Here is a 19,398-nt window from a genome sequence, read left to right as displayed (position 1 = left end):
ACGTCGGTAACGAGCGTTCGTTGTGGGGATGGCGAACGAGCGCTAAGTAACGAGCGTTCGTTGTGGAAGTGGCGAACGAGCGCTAAGTAACGAGCGTTCGCTGTGGAAATGGCGAACGAGCGCTAAGTAACGAGCGTTCGTTGTGGGGAGATGGCGAACGAGCGCTCATTGGTGAGAATGTTGAACGAACGGTCAAAAAGGCTAAGGATAACGAGCGTTCGCTCTTTTGGATAACGAGCGCTCGTTGGTGAGAGTGCTGAACGAACGGTCAAAAAGGCTAAGGATAACGAGCGTTCGCTCGTTTAGATGACGATCGCTCATTGGTGAGAAACGAACGCTCAAAAGGCTAAAAGATAACGAGCGTTCGCTCGTTTAGATAACGAGCGCTCGTTCATTTGGAACGTTGCACGAACGGTCAGAAAAAGGCTGAATGTTCCCGAACGTACGTTCATTTCTGGGCCTGGCCCAGTCCAATGCTTCTGACCTAGAATTTTCTAGGGGTTCAGGAGGTTCACCCTCATTCCCACTCATTCACGCTGTTTTGCACCTTCTCTAGAGATTCAAGGTTTCTTGTTCAATCACCACAACTGATCACCACCTCTGCCATGGCCGACCACCGTCACCTCAAACAGAACGCGCCTTGGCTTCACCGGCGACCCCTTCGCACCACCAGAACCACCGTCAGCCAAAACACCATCGTCTCCACTCTTCTCTCTTCGAAAACCAGCAACTCTCAAGGAGGGTTTTTCTCCACCTTCATCTCCGATCCACTCGTGTTATCATCACCCATCAACATCAACTTCACCATTGCTAAAACCTCTACGACGAACACGACCACTGTCACGATAATGTCCCTCCCCGTGCCTATACTCGTCTACCTCCTCAGCCACCTACACGGTCACCATCACCTACCAGGACGACCTTAGCGACGCCACTGCCACCACCACACAGCAGACTACTACTTCCAAACCACCAACCACGAAACAATCAGCTACCCTCTTCCTCTCATTCGATGATTTTCTCGAAGACCGAATGCCCCCCTGCAACACCATTTTTCCCTCTCTGCCTCCCCTAATTTTTAATGTTTACTGATGGGTTTAATGTTGGTTGAACCTCGTTAATTTGGTATTGGAAGAGATGAGTGTGTTGTGTGCATTTTAGCGTGAAGGGGATAGATGATTCTGATGATGGTGCATGGGCTGACGGGATAAGGGATGAATGGAGCTTATGCAGTAAGCATATGTGATGAATCTGAATGTACAGGTGAACAAAAGACCTACCTGCTGTTATGGCTGCTGCTACTGCTAGCTGTGTAGCCGGCGACCTCTTCTCACTCTTCTCTTTCTCTGCCGGTGCCGGTGATGATTCTAGATGATGGTTTCGCGTGTGCACTCTCTCTCCTTTTTTCTCAATCCGATCCAACCAAATTCTGCTGCTCTAACAACCTGGTCTCCCCCCTTTTCTCTCTCCCAAAATCTTAGAAAAATATTCTCTTGACCACCTGGTCCCCCCTGCTGAGACACACCTCCACACGTGCCCTTTTCCACGTTTTCCATTTTTTTTCAATTTTATTATTATTATTTTTTATTATTTTCAGTTTTAATTTTATTTTTCAATTTTTTTTTTTATTAATTTTTTTAATTAATTAATTCTATTAAAACAAATTGAAAATAAGAAATAAAATAGAAATTGAATTAAAAGCAAAGATCTAAAAATATAATAAAATAGAATAAAACCAAAAGGTAAAATAAAAGAAAAATAATAAAAGAAACACTAAAAACACAATTTTTACAAATCCGGACAAAATTGAGTGTTGACAGCTGCCCCTCTTTACTTAGATATTACTAAATAATATGAAAATTTAATCTTTTCGTATTATTTAAGTAAAGCTAAGTAAAGATAAAGACACTAATTTTGTCCGGGTTTCAATCATGAAAGAAAACGAACAAAATAATTCAAGTCACGATGCCAAATGACCAATGTCAAGTAAAGTATCAGTAACAAAAAACTAAAACCTGGATTTGACCATTGCCTCGCAGAGGGCCAAACTCACAGAACAAAAATTTAAATCCGACCATTGCCATGCAGAGGGTCGATAACAGAAAATTAAAACCTGGATTTGACCATTGCCTCGCAGAGGGCCAAACTCACAGAACAGAAATTTAAATCCGACCATTGCCATGCAGAGGGTCGATAACAGAAAATTAAAACCTGGATTTGACCATTGCCTCGCAGAGGGCCAAACTCACAGAACAGAAATTTAAATCCGACCATTGCCATGCAGAGGGTCGATAACAGAAAATTAAAACCTGGATTTGACCATTGCCTCGCAGAGGGCCAAACTCACAGAACAGAAATTTAAATCCGACCATTGCCATGCAGAGGGTCGATAACAGAAAATTAAAACCTGGATTTGACCATTGCCTCGCAGAGGGCCAAACTCACAGAACAGAAATTTAAATCCGACCATTGCCATGCAGAGGGTCGATAACAGAAAACGAAAACCTGGATTTGACCATTGCCTCGCAGAGGGCCAAACTCACAGAACAAAAATTTAAATCCGACCATTGCCATGCAGAGGGTCGATAACAGAGAACTAAAACCTGGATTTGACCATTGCCTCGCAGAGGGCCAAACTCACAGAACAAAAATTTAAACCCAACCATTGCCATGCAGAGGGTCGATAACAGAAAATTAACACCTGATTTGTAACTTTGAAAAGTTGATAAATGCCGAGTAAAACATGAAGATTTTGCAAACAATTCTCCTCGCTTCCTCTAAGATGATGTCATGTCATGATGATGCATGGATGCATGGACACATGAGACTTTCATTTTGTTCTTTTCTTTTGTTCTCGCTTTTCATCATTTTTTTTTTTTTTTTTTTTTTTTTTTTTTTTTTTTTTTTTTTTTTTTTGAAAATTCCATGCTTGGAATCCATTGTTAATATTGTCATCAAACACAATGTATGTTCAAAACGCATTCCTTAAAAACAACGTTGATAGGTATAGAACCCTTTGATGAGTAGGAAGAAAGTGTAACCCTGAGTTAGAATTCTTTTTATCGCTTTTTACAATCCAAATTAACTTGAACCCTGTAGAATGTGGAAGAATGGTTATGAAAAGCAAATGAATAATGATTAACGTTTGTGTGTCCCTCCTTTGGGGAAAAGTGCTATTAACATGTTGTGCTCCCATACTGCCCCAATTTTGCACAATGGAAAAGTGAAAAGATTTGGGTATGAAGGATTCCCCTAAATTGGATGATCTTCGATTGACAGGGAGATTTTTTTTTTTTTTTTTTTTTTTTTTTGAAAATAACACTGAATTGCGTCGTTCACCACGTCATTTTGTTTCAAAGTTAAACTCGTGAGAAAGATTAGGACCAACAGTCTTCAGTCAGTGTGGACTTTTATTGGCTTGTACCGTGGCTAAAAGTCAAAGGGTTTTGAAAGAAAGGATAACAAAGGCCCAAATAAGTGTTTGACTGTTAAAGTCTGTAAACAAGAATCATTTGCAAGGTGCCCAGTCAATTGTCCTTAGGGATTTGAACTTCAAGCATATTTATTGTTTTTTTCTTTTCTTTTTTTTTTTTTTTTTTTTTTTTTTTTTTTTTTTGGATCATTCTTTTCGTTGCCCCTGTTGTGGTCTTTTATGATATTTCCCCTTTCATTCATTTTTTCTCAACTTTGGATGCTTGTGATGTACCCTTTCAAATTGACGTCGACATGCTAATGATTCTTGTCTAGGGTAATGAAAACAATTATGAATTTTGGCTCAAAAGGGGTGCAATTGGATGAACTATTTTTTTGACGATTGGATAACGAAAAACGGCCACACGTCACTCCGAATCTTGTTTGTCTGATTTTCTCTTGAATTTAACCCTGAAACTAAACTATGTAGTACTTGACACATCAATTTCATTTCTTTTTTTTTTTTTTTTTTTTTTTATATATATATATATCTCCCTAATCAGCGAATGCCCCAATATTAGGTATATGGCGAAATCCTTCGTCTTGTGGGAAGCGAAAAAATTAGGGTTCAAGTAATGTGAATGCAGATGCTTTATCAAGAAAAGAACACCGGTTACACCCAAAACCTTGAATCAGGAAAGGACTCACCAACGATATTTTTTCAAAACTCTTTTTTTTGAAAATACTATGTCCTTGACAACTTTATTAACAACAAACTCAACATGTGACCTTCTTTTTTCGTTTTCCTTTTTCGACATCCTCCAGGACCGAGCTCACCAACTTGATATACCTGTGATGCTTTTATCAACAAGCGCTTATTCATTTTCATTTTCATTTTCCTTTGACTACTTAACAGCTCAGCGTGACATGCAATATTTCAGATAGAATGCACACAACCAAAATATGAATGAATTCGCGTGAACTTCATTTTATATAAAAAAAAACACAGAGTACAATAATCTTTAACGATAATATCAACATCCCCTTAATGGCAACCACTATCACGGAATCATCATGCGTAAAACTTTTTTACTGCATCAGAATTAACTGGCAATGGTAACTCCTCTCCGTCCATTCTTGTGAGAATTAGTGCCCCACCAGAAAATGCTTTCTTCACTACAAATGGCCCTTCATAATTTGGAGTCCATTTGCCTCTATGATCTTTCTGTATGGGTAGAATCTTCTTCAACACCAGCTCACCTTCACGAAATTCTCTTGGGTGTACCTTTTTGTCAAATGCCTTCTTCATTCTTCTTTGATACAATTGTCCATGGCATACTGCTGTTAGTCTCTTTTCATCAATGAGATTGAGCTGGTCGAAACGAGCTTGAACCCACTCCGCCTCTTCTAATTGGGTTTCCATTAAAACTCGTAAGGACGAAATTTCCACTTCAAACGGAAGTACTGCCTCCATTCCATATACAAGCGAGAAAGGCGTTGCCCCAGTCGATGTTCGTACCGAAGTGCGATAACCATGTAAAGCAAAAGGAAGCATTTCATGCCAATCCTTATACGTGACCACCATTTTCTGCACAATCTTCTTGATATTTTTGTTAGCAGCCTCTACTGCCCCATTCATCTTTGGACGATAAGGAGAAGAATTAAGATGATGAATTTTGAACTCCTCACATAACTCTGTCATCATCTGGTTGTTCAAGTTAGTGGCATTATCAGTGATGATCCTGTTAGGGATCCCGTATCTGCAAATCAACTCCCTTTTTATGAACTTGGTCACTACCTTTCTAGTTACATTAGCATAAGAAGCGGCCTCAACCCATTTTGTGAAGTAATCGATTGCAACTAATATGAAACGGTGTCCATTTGACGCCTTTGGCTCAATAGCTCCGATGACATCTATTCCCCACATCGAAAAGGGCCATGGTGCAGACAACACGTTCAAGGTCGTGGGTGGAACATTGATATTACTTGCGTATACCTGGCATTTCTCACACTTTCTCACATGTGTACAACAATCATTTTCCATAGTCAACCAAAAATACCCCGCTCTCAGTATCTTCCTGGCCATTGAGTGCCCATTCATGTGCGTGCCAAATGTACCCTCGTGTACTTCTTTTAGTATCAGGTCGGCTTCTTTTGCATCTACGCATCTAAGGAGAACCATGTCATGATTCCTCTTATATAGAATATCCCCACTCAAAATGAAACTGCCAACCAACCTCCTTAGCGCCCTTTTGTCGTTTTCTGATGCCTTTTCTGGATATTCTCGGGTCTTAAGATAATGCTTGATATCAAAGTACCAAGGTTTACCATCTACCTCCTCTTCAATGAAATGACAATACGCTGGTTTCGCATGACTCTTCATTTCAATCATTGGCAATTCTGCATCTTGATCCACTTCAAACATCGATGACAAGGTAGCCAATGCGTCTGCTAATTGATTATCTTCTCTCGGTATATGATTAAACGTGATGGAATCGAAATACTCAATTAATCCCCTGATGTAAGCTTGGTATGGAATTAATTTAGTATCCCTAGTCTCCCATTCTCCCTTCAATTGATGGATGACCAAAGCTGAATCTCCATATACATCCAGAATTTTTGCTTTAGACTCTATAGCTGCTCGAATTCCCATGGCACAGGCTTCATATTCTGCGATATTATTCGTGCAATTAAAACACAACCTTGCCGTCATTGGAATGTATTGATTCTTAGGAGAGATAAGCACTGCCCCTATTCCATGCCCCATTACATTCGAGGCCCCATCGAATAATACCGTCCAGGCTTTTTCATCTTTGTCCTCTTTATTCTCAGCAAATAAAGCCATGATATCTTCATCAGGAAACTCGGGTTGCATTGGCTGATAATCATTAATGGGCTGATGGGCTAAATATTCCGCTAAAGCGCTACCCTTGATAGATTTCTGAGTAACATATACAATGTCGTACTCTGACAATAGCATCTGCCATCGAGCTATCCTTCCAGTGAGAGCGGGCTTTTCAAAAATATACTTGATAGGATCCATTTTAGATATCAACCAAGTAGAGTGGCTCAACATGTATTGCCTTAGACGATGAGTAGCCCACGCCAGTGCACAACAAGTTCGCTCTAACGACGAATATCGTTGTTCGCAATCTGTGAATCTCTTGCTCAAGTAATATATAGCATGCTCTCTTTTCCCATCTTCATCATGCTGACCCAATACACAACCCATTGAATTATCCAATACGGTCAAATACAAAATGAGCGGTCTTCCTGGCATAGGTGGACGCAATACAGGAGGGTCTTGCAGGTATTGTTTGACCTTTTCAAAAGCAACTTGACAATCTTCGTTCCAGACTACGGCCTGGTTTTTCCGTAGTAACTTGAACATTGGTTCACAAGTATCAGTTAATTGGGAGATGAACCTAGCAATGTAGTTCAATCTTCCCAAAAAACCTCGAACCTCCTTTTCTGTTCTGGGCGCAGGCATTTCCGTTATCGCTCTTACTTTGTCCGGATCAACTTCTATCCCTCTTTGACTGACAATGAAACCCAACAATTTTCCAGACTTTACTCCAAACGTGCATTTGGCAGGATTTAACCTGAGTTTGTACTTTCTCAGTCTCTCCAATAATTTCTTTAGATTGAAAATATGCTCCTCTTCTGATTCCGATTTTGCAATCATGTCATCCACATAAACTTCAATTTCTTTATGCATCATATCATGAAAGAGTGTCACCATTGCCCTTTGGTATGTTGCCCCAGCATTCTTGAGTCCGAAAGACATCACCTTATAACAGAATGTTCCCCACAACGTGATAAAGGTTATTTTTTCCATATCTTCCGGTGCCATTTTAATTTGATTATATCCCGAGAATCCATCCATGAACGAAAATAACGAAAATTTGGCCGTATTATCAACCAGAGTATCGATGTGTGGTAACGGGAAATTATCCTTCGGACTTGCACGATTCAAATCACGATAGTCAACACACATTCGAACCTTCCCATCCTTCTTAGGCACTGGTACAACATTCGCTACCCATTGTGGGTATCTTGCCACGGCCAAAAATCCTGCGTCAAATTGCTTTTGGACCTCCTCTTTAATTTTTAGTGACATTTCCGGCTTCATTCTTCTTAGTTTTTGCTTGACTGGAGGGCATTCTGGCTTGAGTGGGAGCTTATGCTGCACAATATCTGTATCCAGACCCGGCATGTCATTGTAAGACCACGCGAATACATCTTTAAACTCCTTCAATAAGGCACGCAACCTTTCCCTCACTTCCGTTTTCATACTAGTACCGATTTTCACCTCCTTTATCTCATCATTCTCCCCCAAGTTGAGTATTTCAATCTCCTCCTGATGGGGTTTTATCTCCTTAGATTCTTGTTCCACTAATCTCAACAATTCTGGAGAGGGTTCCACATCATCTTCGAAATCATCTTCCGTATTATTGATAGGGTGCTCAAAATTAGGAACATTGATATCATTATTTTCAAAACAATCATTGTCACATCTGCATCATTTAAATTTATGAAAAAGTATAAATAAATAAGATAAACAAAAAATGCCAAATGATGATGAAATGCAACTTTATTGTCACGCTGAGTGAAAAGTAAAAAGAATCAATCCGCAAAACTTTAGTTCTAAAGCCCCAATCGAAACTATGAGCTTAATTAAAACTATTACATTTTGTTCACATTAAGCATCACAGGTAGATCCAATGTTTCCCAATTGTTGAGTTGAGTATCAGGGGAGCAAGCCCACACAAAGCTCGAACTTTGAGGCCTTTCTTCATCCTCCACGGCTGCTATCTGGCCAGTGTTGATCCACCCAGCACTGCGGAAGCTTTCCTTGATGTCAACAATGTGAATTTTGCTCTCTCTGGGCCCTCGTCTTTCTGCACGGGCCAGACTGCGCTCTTTTCTTTCTTCAATCACCCTTTTCCTGTCTTCCTTGGTAGGTTTGTACCCCAAGCCATATCTGTTCTTATTTTCAACGATTTCTAGAGGGAATGCTCGCCCCTGCCGATATTTGCCCAAACCTTCCCCATATACATAGCCCTCTTTTATCATAATCTTAGCCATCATAATAGAAGCACATGATAAACGAGGATTTACTGGAAACTGTTCCACACAAGCATTTCCCACAATCTCCAACGATTGAAAGGCTATCTCGAGAGCTTCTTCAGCCGCTTCGATGTATCGTGTGGATGATGGCCCACTCACCAGAAAATCCTCTTCTCCTGATACTATCACTAGTTTATCTCCCATCACGTACTTCAACTTCTGGTGTAATGAAGAAGGCACAACTCCCGCCGAATGAATCCATGGGCGTCCCAACAGACAACTGTAAGCTGGCAGGATATCCATAACCTGGAATGTTATTTGAAATACACAAGGGCCAACTTGTATTGGCAATTCCACCTCTCCCATCACTTCTCGTTTGCTACCATCAAACGCTCTCACAATCATTGAACTCGGCCTCATATGCATTCCTTCGCAAGGTAGCTTTTCCAGAGTTGCTTTCGGCATGACATTCAAGGAGGACCCATTGTCCACTAAAACACGCGCTATAACATGATCCAGGCATTTCACAGAGACGTGAAGAGCCTTGTTATGCCCTCTTCCTTCAGCAGGTATCTCTTCATCCGTAAAGGTGAGATAATTATTAGCAACAATATTGCCAACAATACCCTCGAATTTATTCAACGAAATACCTTGCTCCACATGAGCCTCACTGAGTATCTTCATTAGCAACTTTCTGTGTGATGCCGAATGCATGAGCAAATCTAACAAGGATATGCGAGCAGGCATACGGTTTAACTGTTCCACCACCTTATATTCGCTTTGTTGTATGAATTTTAAAAATTCAATAGCCTCCTCTTCAGAAACCTCTCTCTTCTCTTCCTTGTCGGGGATTTCCTCTGTCTGTGCCCCCTTCCCCTTTAAGAATTCTTTTGCTTTCGCGGCTATCGTTGCTTCATTATCATTAACCCTTTCTCGTGCCAACTCAGGTGATGTGAAAATCCGACCACTCCTAGTCATTCCCCCTATCCCTGATATGTTTTTGACGACAGGGTCAACGCTTTGCATTTCGCCTGACGCATACGTCCCATATCTCCATGGGACGGCTTTTTCGTTCTTGTAAGGAAAAGGGGCTGGTACATGGATAACCACAGGCGACCTTCCTTGAGTTGGTGGAATAGAGGTAGTCTTAGTGAAACGGATCACCAATGGTTCTGGTACAATCATGCCGGATTCATCACCAGTTTGTGCAAATACATCACCCTCTTCCCTCTTGTAGCATACCTGCATCAGACCACGATCTAGCAGGTCTTGCAGAATTTCTTCAAATTCAACACACTCCTCAATAGAGTGCTCAGCCTCTGGGTGGAGCGCGCATGCCATACTCTCATCATAATCACCCTTCAAGATACCCACTTTCAGCAACGCCTCCAAGATAAACCTCCTAGAGCTCTTAACTTCTTTCACATTTCTCACCAGCTCATGTTCTTTCACTTCGACAGCATTCGTCGAAGCACTTCCATGCCCAGATAAAGGATTGGACTCGACACTAGGTTTATCCTCTTGGAACTTTAACCACCCAGAATCAATTAGAGTCTGCACTTTATGCTTGAAAGCCAGACACCTCTCAGTGGAATGACCAGCGGCCCCTCCATGATAACTACACTTTGCCTCTGCATCATAGCCTCTTGGGTATGGAGGCTGCAAAGGCTTCAGGGGACAAACGACAACTAGCCCTTGTTTGATAAGCTGAGGCAATAATTCCGTATAAGTTGTAGGAATTGGAGTAAAGTTAACATAATTTCTTTCCTGGTTCCTTCTTGGATAAGCATTTGGACCCACATTCATATTGGAAACTACATTTGCCCCTCCCCTCCAATTATTCGTCGGAATGTATTGTGGTTGATAGTACCCTGGTTGTTGTTGAGGCCTAATTTGATGACCAAATGACGCGTTAGCTGCATGTGGATGTTGACCCCAGTATGGTCGATAGTTATGAGTGGGAGCCTGACCTCTCCACACGGGGGTTGCAGATGTTGCATGCACATCTCCCTCCTTTCTTTTCCCTGAGTTGAAATTGGGTTTTTTGGAGTTTGCACCCGTCGACGAGCCATATGCAATCTTCCCATTCTTCAACCCGATCTCTATCCGCTCACCTATCACGATGATATCAGCAAAATTTGAAGATACATTTCCCACCATATGTTCATAGAATGGTGGTTGGAGCGTATTTACAAACATTGCCACCATTTCTTTATCATACAAAGGTGGCTCGACTTGTGCAGCCAATTCCCTCCACCGCTGAGCATACTCCTTAAAACTTTCGTTGTCTTTCTTCGACATGTTTTGCAACTGTAAACGATCTGGCGCAACATGTGTATTGTATATATACTGCTTCACAAAAGCATCAGCCAAGTCCGCCCAACAACGAATTCGAGCCGGCTCCAAATGGGTATACCAATTTAACGCCACTCCAGCCAAACTATCTTGAAAAACATGGATGAGCAGCTGCTCATCATAAGCATATGCAGCCATCTTTCTGCAAAACATGGTTAGATGGCTCTTAGGGCAAGTGTTACCCCTATATTTTTCAAATTCCGGCGCCTTGAACTTAGGCGGGATTTTCAAGCCCGGAACCAAACTCAATCGGGCCGCATCTCCAAACCCGTAGCTCTCAACCCCCTCAACAGCTCTCAACCTCGCCTCCAGACTTTCCAACCTACCCGTAGCTCCAACGAGGCTACCAAATCCCCCAACCACCGTGGCGTGTGGTGCAGCTTCGGCTGAAAAATCCTCCCTAGCAACCACAGGCGGTACTGGGGTCACCCGAATTCCATCAGTGGTGTTGGTCTCATTCATTCCCGTGCCCACCATGGGAGCCGACACTAAGACAGGTCCCTGAGTGCCGATTGGTGGTATATTGACAGTCGCGGGGAATGAGAATGAAGCGTGCTCAGCTTCTGAGTACTCTCCTACAGGAGGAGTGTAACCTGTAGGTAAACCATACAGTGGGAAAGGAACAGATTGGCTCGCAGCGTTGAACATTGAGGGATAAGGGTGAGCATTCCCCTCAACATGCGCAGATGAAGACTCTCCAGTAGTCTTCAGGGCTTCGAGAGCCGCCAAAATCTGGGCCATTTGATCCTTCAACTGGCTGACATCGGCCTTAATAGATTCGTGTGACTGCTCCCAATTCTCCATGACCTTCGAGTTAGCTCTAGTCCTGTACGGATGTCGTGGAAAATTTGCCGTTGTTTTCTCACTTGTACTGCTGTTTATTTTTTATTAAATTAAATTAAATAAGGATGAAAAATGCAAAACAAAAGAAAACATGATGCATGCTAGTGATAAGTGGAAATCACAGGATAACGATGACAATACTGATGGAAAATTAACACAAGCCGATACCAAACAAACATCCCTTATCTTTCATTTAAAGAAAATTTGATCCATTACATCGTCTAAGTAACAAAACATATAATTCCGATGTACATCAATCCCGCGCCCGGGCAATGAAAGATTTCATCTCTCCCACCAACCATTTACAATGATTAATAAACAATTCTATTTCCACTGGTGAGTTACAAAAATGAGTGCTTGCTTCAGCATTCGACACCATCCTGGGGATGTCTTCAATTGCCCCGTTTGCCAAAGCAGCCAACTGAGAGAATCTTTCCTTCCAGTGCTTTACAGCCATTTCTTGCTCGGCGATGTGCTCTTCCATTCGCTTTATCAAGGCCTGATGCCTTTCTTCAAAATCTATCGACCTCCATCGCTCCTCCTGTTCCTCGATATATTCCTCCATTTGTTTTATCAGAGTTCGATGCTCTTCCTCTGCTTCTGTTAGCTTCCAACGCTCCCTATTCATATCCGCCTCAAATGACATGGCCATCTCTTTCATCTCATGCCCCGCTTTTTCTATCTGAATCTACGCTTCTCTTAATCTCTTCAGGGCTTCTCGTTTATCTCTTTTGGCTTCTTCGTAGAGGTGCTTCCACTCCTTCCCCTCTTCTAAAGCTACCTTCTTCTCATTTACCCTCATAGATAATTCCTTACTCGCAGCTGCCAGATCCTGTTTCACTCGAAATGTGTAATCCCTCTCAGCCTTCTGGCTTTTGACAAGGTTTTCATAAGCCCGCGACTTTTCTTCATTATCATTTTTCATATCCACAAGATCATTACGCGCCCTTTGTAATTCGTTTTCCAACCTAGCATTCCTAATTTTCAATTTCTCCATCTCAGCTTTCAATTGTTGCACCTCTTCACTTTCTGGAGCTTGGGATGGTCCTTCACTAGCTGATTGATCCTTGATTGGCTTGAAAGGCAACTTGACCACTTTCACTCTCTCTAGAATCCATGTGTGATAACTAACTTTGCTATCCACTACTCCATCCCTCAAGTCCTTCTCTGCTCGAACAACATTTTCCCAGGCGCTTTTAACCTTTCTTAACAGTTCGATGAAATGCCCGTCTTCGTAATAAATGAATAGGGTAGCAAGGTAATCTGATGAAGGTGCCCCTTTTATAGGATGCCCAAATTGTCTTTGCACCAAAAGAGGGTTGTAATTGATACAGTACCGGGCACCTATGAGAGGTACATTAGGAAAACTACCACAATGTTGTATAGCCAGTTTATTTCCGAGCCAAGGAAGGCGCCATTTTATACTTCTTTCGCTCAAGCCGGCAAGGAATCGGGCCCAATCGTTTCCTCCTTTACCTTTAAGCCCTTGGTGTGACAAATTCTCCGATAGACTCTTAACGTCGACCATCTCTTTAAACACGCGCGTTGTCATCCATGTATACAACGCCGGTAAGCAACAAAGAATCTTCTTTCCCTTTCTCTCATGGCAAAAACTTAAAGTCCCATAAACATCTGCAAGAACTGCTGTTACAGGATTCTCTGATCTGGTTTTACTCGCCACGAAGACGTCTATCGCGGTGTAATCCACAAATTCTTCTATTTTGGGAAACAAGACAATGCCATATATGGTGAGGGCTAATACATCCATGAAAGTTTCCCAATCTTCTTTATCAGCCAGATGATGTAAATACTGCTCTAGATATCCCTGTGATAACCCATGCACTTGATTCCTCATCATCATCCTGTCTTCAAGCTCCTTGGGATGTAATTTCATGATGGTAGCAATAGTGGGTATAGAGGCATGATGCTCTAAATGTTGGTAGGGAGTGGTGCCCTCCAATGGCAAACCCAAGATATGCTCGAACTCCTCTATGGTTGGCGCCAACTGAAAGTCTTGAAATGTGAAACATCGAAGCGGAGAGTCATAATATTGTGCCAAGGCTGTGATAGCGGGTATTTGTACTTCAACCTCCATTAAATTCAACAAATTTCCATGTCTTCTCTGAAAGGTTTCTCTCTTTATAGTCTTAAGCCTTTTGCCCAAGTTTATCAGCCCGGTCAAATTTCCAACATGAGTCCTTAGACTATACTTTTTTCTTAACTCGGAAGAGTCGGCATGCCGTGTAGCATCGGATCTTGTGTTAACATCCATCTCGTATGAAGTCAAGTAGGTACCTGTGATTTCCCTTAAAATTAACATGTTACTAAATGATGTATGAATATGATGCATGATAATAAAATAACATGACAAAACAAAACACATGCATGGTATGGAATGTAATATCATAAAAAACGAACAGCGTGAGGGTTACAGAAGCATATATTCCTCCCATCGTGCCCTACCAAAGGTTCACTGCTTTGAGTTCAAGGTCAAGTATATGCAATCTCACAAGGGTAGTTCCCTGAACCTAAAGGTCAAAGGTCACTAGAGCTATGGCCCCCTTCATAGCATTTCCACAACAGTCGAGTAATCAACTAGGTGTGAAAACACATATGAAGAGAACAGACTCTAGCTGGAGTTCTCACGATAGCCAAACAGGAAGTACATCCCAGAGTGACACCGCTACACAACTCCTCTAATTCTAAGCTATGCTCAGACCCGGGTATAGGGCCCCACTCATGATATGCCAAAAGTGTGTGTGTGAAGGGAGGAAATTATGCACACCCAAACCCTCACCTGCAAAACAACCAGAAAAATTCCCAGGCAGATATAAACATATTGTCTACCCTAGGGTTCAATATTCCACAGTTATTGCAGTTATTCTAAATATCAAGCATAGATAGAGAAAAGGGAAAGAAAAACAAAACAAACCAACCAAAATTCGCGCATCTAATTAAATGGCTCGACTCTCATTCTCGGTCCCCAGTGGAGTCGCCATCTGTCGCAACCGGAATCGCGACGGGACGACGATCCAAAAAAGAAACGGGTTTTGAAAAGAGATTTGGAGTCGCCACCATAGTTTATTATGGAAAACTATGGAAAAACCTCAAAACGATAAAGCACGGTCCACGAAAACCAAAGATTGGGTTCGGGAGTCGGTTACGCGTGGGGAAGGTGTTAGCACCCCACAACGCCTGCCCTAAGGCAGTACCTTTAACTAAATGCACGAATATGATGTGGTTTTTCAAAATGTTTAATTATCCCCTAAAATAAAATTCTAAATAAACAAAATATATTTTTTAGTTTTTTGGGCCCGACAAGGATTGACCTTGCTCCTACGTATTCTCATTCAAAATGAGAAATCAGGGTTACGTAGTTCTAGCTGAAACTGTTTGTTTGTTTGAAAAAGCAGATGTTTTTTTAATTTTTGGAGATTTTTATGTTTTTAATATTTTCGAGAAAAAGAAGATAATCAGTACTAGGCCGACGCGAACGGTCGCACGAGTACTCATTCCTTTAAAATGATATTTAAATACTTTTAATTAATTATTTTGAAAAGAGAGATAACGATATTAAGCACTAGGCCGATGCGAACGATCACACGAGCACTCATACCGTTATCTACTTATTTAGGATGACTTGAGAGCATTGAGTGCTAGGCTGATGCGGACGATCGCACGAGCACTCATACCCTCGTTTAATATTACGTAAATAAGAGAGAAAGGTATTGAACACTAGGACGATGCGAGCGATCACACGAGTGTTCAACCTTTAAAACATATTTTTGTAATTTTTATTTAAGAAAAAGAAAAGGTTTTTAGCACAAAGACGACGCGAGCGATCACACGTGTGCTTAAACCTTTTCAAAATATTTTTATTTGATTTTTAACTTTTGTAAAAGAAGAGGAAAAGATTTTCAGCACAAGGCCTACGCGAGCGGTCGCACGTGTGCTTAAACCTTTTCAAAATATTTTTTATTTGATTTTTAATTTTTATAAAAGAAAAGGAAAAGATTTTCAGCACAAGGCCTACGCGAGCGGTCGCACGTGTGCTTAAACCTTTTCAAAATATTTTTTATTTGATTTTTAATTTTTATAAAAGAGAGGAAAAGATTTTCAGCACAAGGCCTACGCGAGCGGTCGCACGTGTGCTTAAACCTTTTCAAATATTTTTTATTTGATTTTTAATTTTTATAAAAGAAGAGGAAAAGATTTTCAGCACAAGGCCTACGCGAGCGGTCGCACGTGTGCTTAAACCTTTTCAAAATATTTTTTATTTGATTTTTAATTTTTATAAAAGAAAAGGAAAAGATTTTCAGCACAAGGCCTACGCGAGCGGTCGCACGTGTGCTTAAACCTTTTCAAAATATTTTTTATTTGATTTTTAATTTTTATAAAAGAAGAGGAAAAGATTTTCAGCACAAGGCCTACGCGAGCGGTCGCACGTGTGCTTAAACCTTTTCAAAATATTTTTTATTTGATTTTTAATTTTTATAAAAGAAAAGGAAAAGATTTTCAGCACAAGGCCTACGCGAGCGGTCGCACGTGTGCTTAAACCTTTTCAAAATATTTTTTGTAAAATCTTTTTATTTAAACTATCAATATTGTATCATTAAATATATATTTTAGGATAAGTAAATGTCTAAAATAAATAGGTAAAACAAAATAAGAAAATAAAAGAAAATAAAATGAACAAACAAAAAAAAGGAAGTGCCGAACGGACGCTGGGAAAGGATTCAGGACAACGAACGTTCGTTGGGGGAGAGGACGAACGTCCATTGGGGAACATAACGGACGGACGCTTAAAAATGTGAGCTAAATGACGAGCGTCCATTGGGCAGATGGTGAACGACGCTAAAATACGAGCGTTCGCTGTGGAAGTGGCGAACGAGCGCTAAGTAACGAGCGTTCGCTGTGGAAGTGGCGAACGAGCGTCAGTAACGAGCGTTCGCTGTGGAAGTGGCGAACGAGTGCTAAGTAACGAGCGTTCGCTGTGGAAGTGGCGAACGAGCGCTAAGTAACGAGCGTTCGCTGTGGAAGTGGCGAACGAGCGCTAAGTAACGAGCGTTCGTTGTGGGGATGGCGAACGAGCGCTAAGTAACGAGCGTTCGTTGTGGAAGTGGCGAACGAACGTCAGTAACGAGCGTTCGTTGTGGGGATGGCGAACGAGCGCTAAGTAACGAGCGTTCGTTGTGGAAGTGGCGAACGAACGTCGGTAACGAGCGTTCGTTGTGGGGATGGCGAACGAGCGCTAAGTAACGAGCGTTCGTTGTGGAAGTGGCGAACGAGCGCTAAGTAACGAGCGTTCGCTGTGGAAATGGCGAACGAGCGCTAAGTAACGAGCGTTCGTTGTGGGGAGATGGCGAACGAGCGCTCATTGGTGAGAATGTTGAACGAACGGTCAAAAAGGCTAAGGATAACGAGCGTTCGCTCTTTTGGATAACGAGCGCTCGTTGGTGAGAGTGCTGAACGAACGGTCAAAAAGGCTAAGGATAACGAGCGTTCGCTCGTTTAGATGACGATCGCTCATTGGTGAGAAACGAACGCTCAAAAGGCTAAAAGATAACGAGCGTTCGCTCGTTTAGATAACGAGCGCTCGTTCATTTGGAACGTTGCACGAACGGTCAGAAAAAGGCTGAATGTTCCCGAACGTACGTTCATTTCTGGGCCTGGCCCAGTCCAATGCTTCTGACCTAGAATTTTCTAGGGGTTCAGGAGGTTCACCCTCATTCCCACTCATTCACGCTGTTTTGCACCTTCTCCAGAGATTCAAGGTTTCTTGTTCAATCACCACAACTGATCACCACCTCTGCCATGGCCGACCACCGTCACCTCAAACAGAACGCGCCTTGGCTTCACCGGCGACCCCTTCGCACCACCAGAACCACCGTCAGCCAAAACACCATCGTCTCCACTCTTCTCTCTTCGAAAACCAGCAACTCTCAAGGAGGGTTTTTCTCCACCTTCATCTCCGATCCACTCGTGTTATCATCACCCATCAACATCAACTTCACCATTGCTAAAACCTCTACGACGAACACGACCACTGTCACGATAATGTCCCTCCCCGTGCCTATACTCGTCTACCTCCTCAGCCACCTACACGGTCACCATCACCTACCAGGACGACCTTAGCGACGCCACTGCCACCACCACACAGCAGACTACTACTTCCAAACCACCAACCACGAAACAATCAGCTACCCTCTTCCTCTCATTCGATGATTTTCTCGAAGACCGAATGCCCCCTGCAACACCATTTTTCCCTCTCTGCCTCCCCTAATTTTTAATGTTTACTGATGGGTTTAATGTTGGTTGAACCTCGTTAATTTGGTATTGGAAGAGATGAGTGTGTTGTGTGCATTTTAGCGTGAAGGGGATAGATGATTCTGATGATGGTGCATGGGCTGACGGGATAAGGGATGAATGGAGCTTATGCAGTAAGCATATGTGATGAATCTGAATGTACAGGTGAACAAAAGACCTACCTGCTGTTATGGCTGCTGCTACTGCTAGCTGTGTAGCCGGCGACCTCTTCTCACTCTTCTCTTTCTCTGCCGGTGCCGGTGATGATTCTAGATGATGGTTTCGCGTGTGCACTCTCTCTCCTTTTTTCTCAATCCGATCCAACCAAATTCTGCTGCTCTAACAACCTGGTCTCCCCCCTTTTCTCTCTCCCAAAATCTTAGAAAAATATTCTCTTGACCACCTGGTCCCCCCTGCTGAGACACACCTCCACACGTGCCCTTTTCCACGTTTTCCATTTTTTTTAATTTTATTATTATTATTTTTTATTATTTTCAGTTTTAATTTTTTTTTCAATTTTTTTTTTTATTAATTTTTTTAATTAATTAATTCTATTAAAACAAATTGAAAATAAGAAATAAAATAGAAATTGAATTAAAAGCAAAGATCTAAAAATATAATAAAATAGAATAAAACCAAAAGGTAAAATAAAAGAAAAATAATAAAAGAAACACTAAAAACACAATTTTTACAAATCCGGACAAAATTGAGTGTTGACAAGTCATATCCTTAATTATATCTTCAATCAACTTTGAACCTTTGAATATTTGTTTCACAATATGATAATACTATTATTTCATTGTTGATTCAATAATAAATTTCAACTTTTGGATTTTCATCATGTCAGACTTGATCTCTATATCACTAAGTGATTTGTTGACTCTTTAGCATAATCTATTCGATTCATCCTGACTCATCTAATGCATGCTTGATTTCACTCGTCTAGTCAACCTTTCATTGGAGTCATCTAATGGAAGTACTTGTTTAGATGGAATGTTTGACTTTTAGCTTTAGAAGTTTACTTGAATTGTTTAACATCAGTACTCGTCTAGTGCCTTGGTGCATTGTGTTAAGTCGTCTAGTCAACACACTTATCTAATGAGTTCAACTGAGCTTATACCTATTTAAGTTATCTAGTGCCTAGATCGTGATGGTATCAGAGGGGGTATTTTTCGAAGAGTATAGCGCAGCGGAATTAAAACTCAGAGAGCGGAAAGCGTGTTCGATCACAATTAAAAATAATTTGGTCCTTTTAGTAAAAATAATTTTCTTTCTGAAAATTAATCAAACAGTTGATATACGTAAAATAATATGAGTGTAGGGAATAAGAAGATCAATACAGAATTTTTCTCCTGGTTCGAATCAAAAGATTCTACGTCCAGTCGTTAATCACTATAAATAGTGATTAACCTT

General features: G+C 41.4%; 1 protein-coding gene across 1 annotated transcript; it reads right to left on the bottom strand.

Moving 5' to 3' along the window:
• Positions 1-4,483: 4,483 nt before the first annotated feature.
• Positions 4,484-18,443, bottom strand: LOC148193836 (uncharacterized). Its single transcript, XM_088099514.1, has 5 exons — positions 18,311-18,443; positions 10,111-11,222; positions 8,113-10,008; positions 5,740-7,879; positions 4,484-5,685 (listed from the first exon to the last, which is right to left on the bottom strand). Exons 1-5 carry the CDS (start codon positions 18,441-18,443, stop codon positions 4,484-4,486), a joined length of 6,483 nt encoding a protein of 2,160 aa, XP_087955640.1.
• Positions 18,444-19,398: the final 955 nt, after the last annotated feature.

The sequence above is a fragment of the Vigna umbellata genome, chromosome 9 (genome assembly GCF_029865625.1).
Source record: "Vigna umbellata cultivar VRB3 chromosome 9, Vumbellata_1.0, whole genome shotgun sequence".
Taxonomy (NCBI): Eukaryota; Viridiplantae; Streptophyta; class Magnoliopsida; order Fabales; family Fabaceae; genus Vigna; species Vigna umbellata.
The sequence above is the reverse complement of the archived record's forward strand: the minus strand, read 5'-3'. Positions and strand labels throughout refer to the sequence as shown.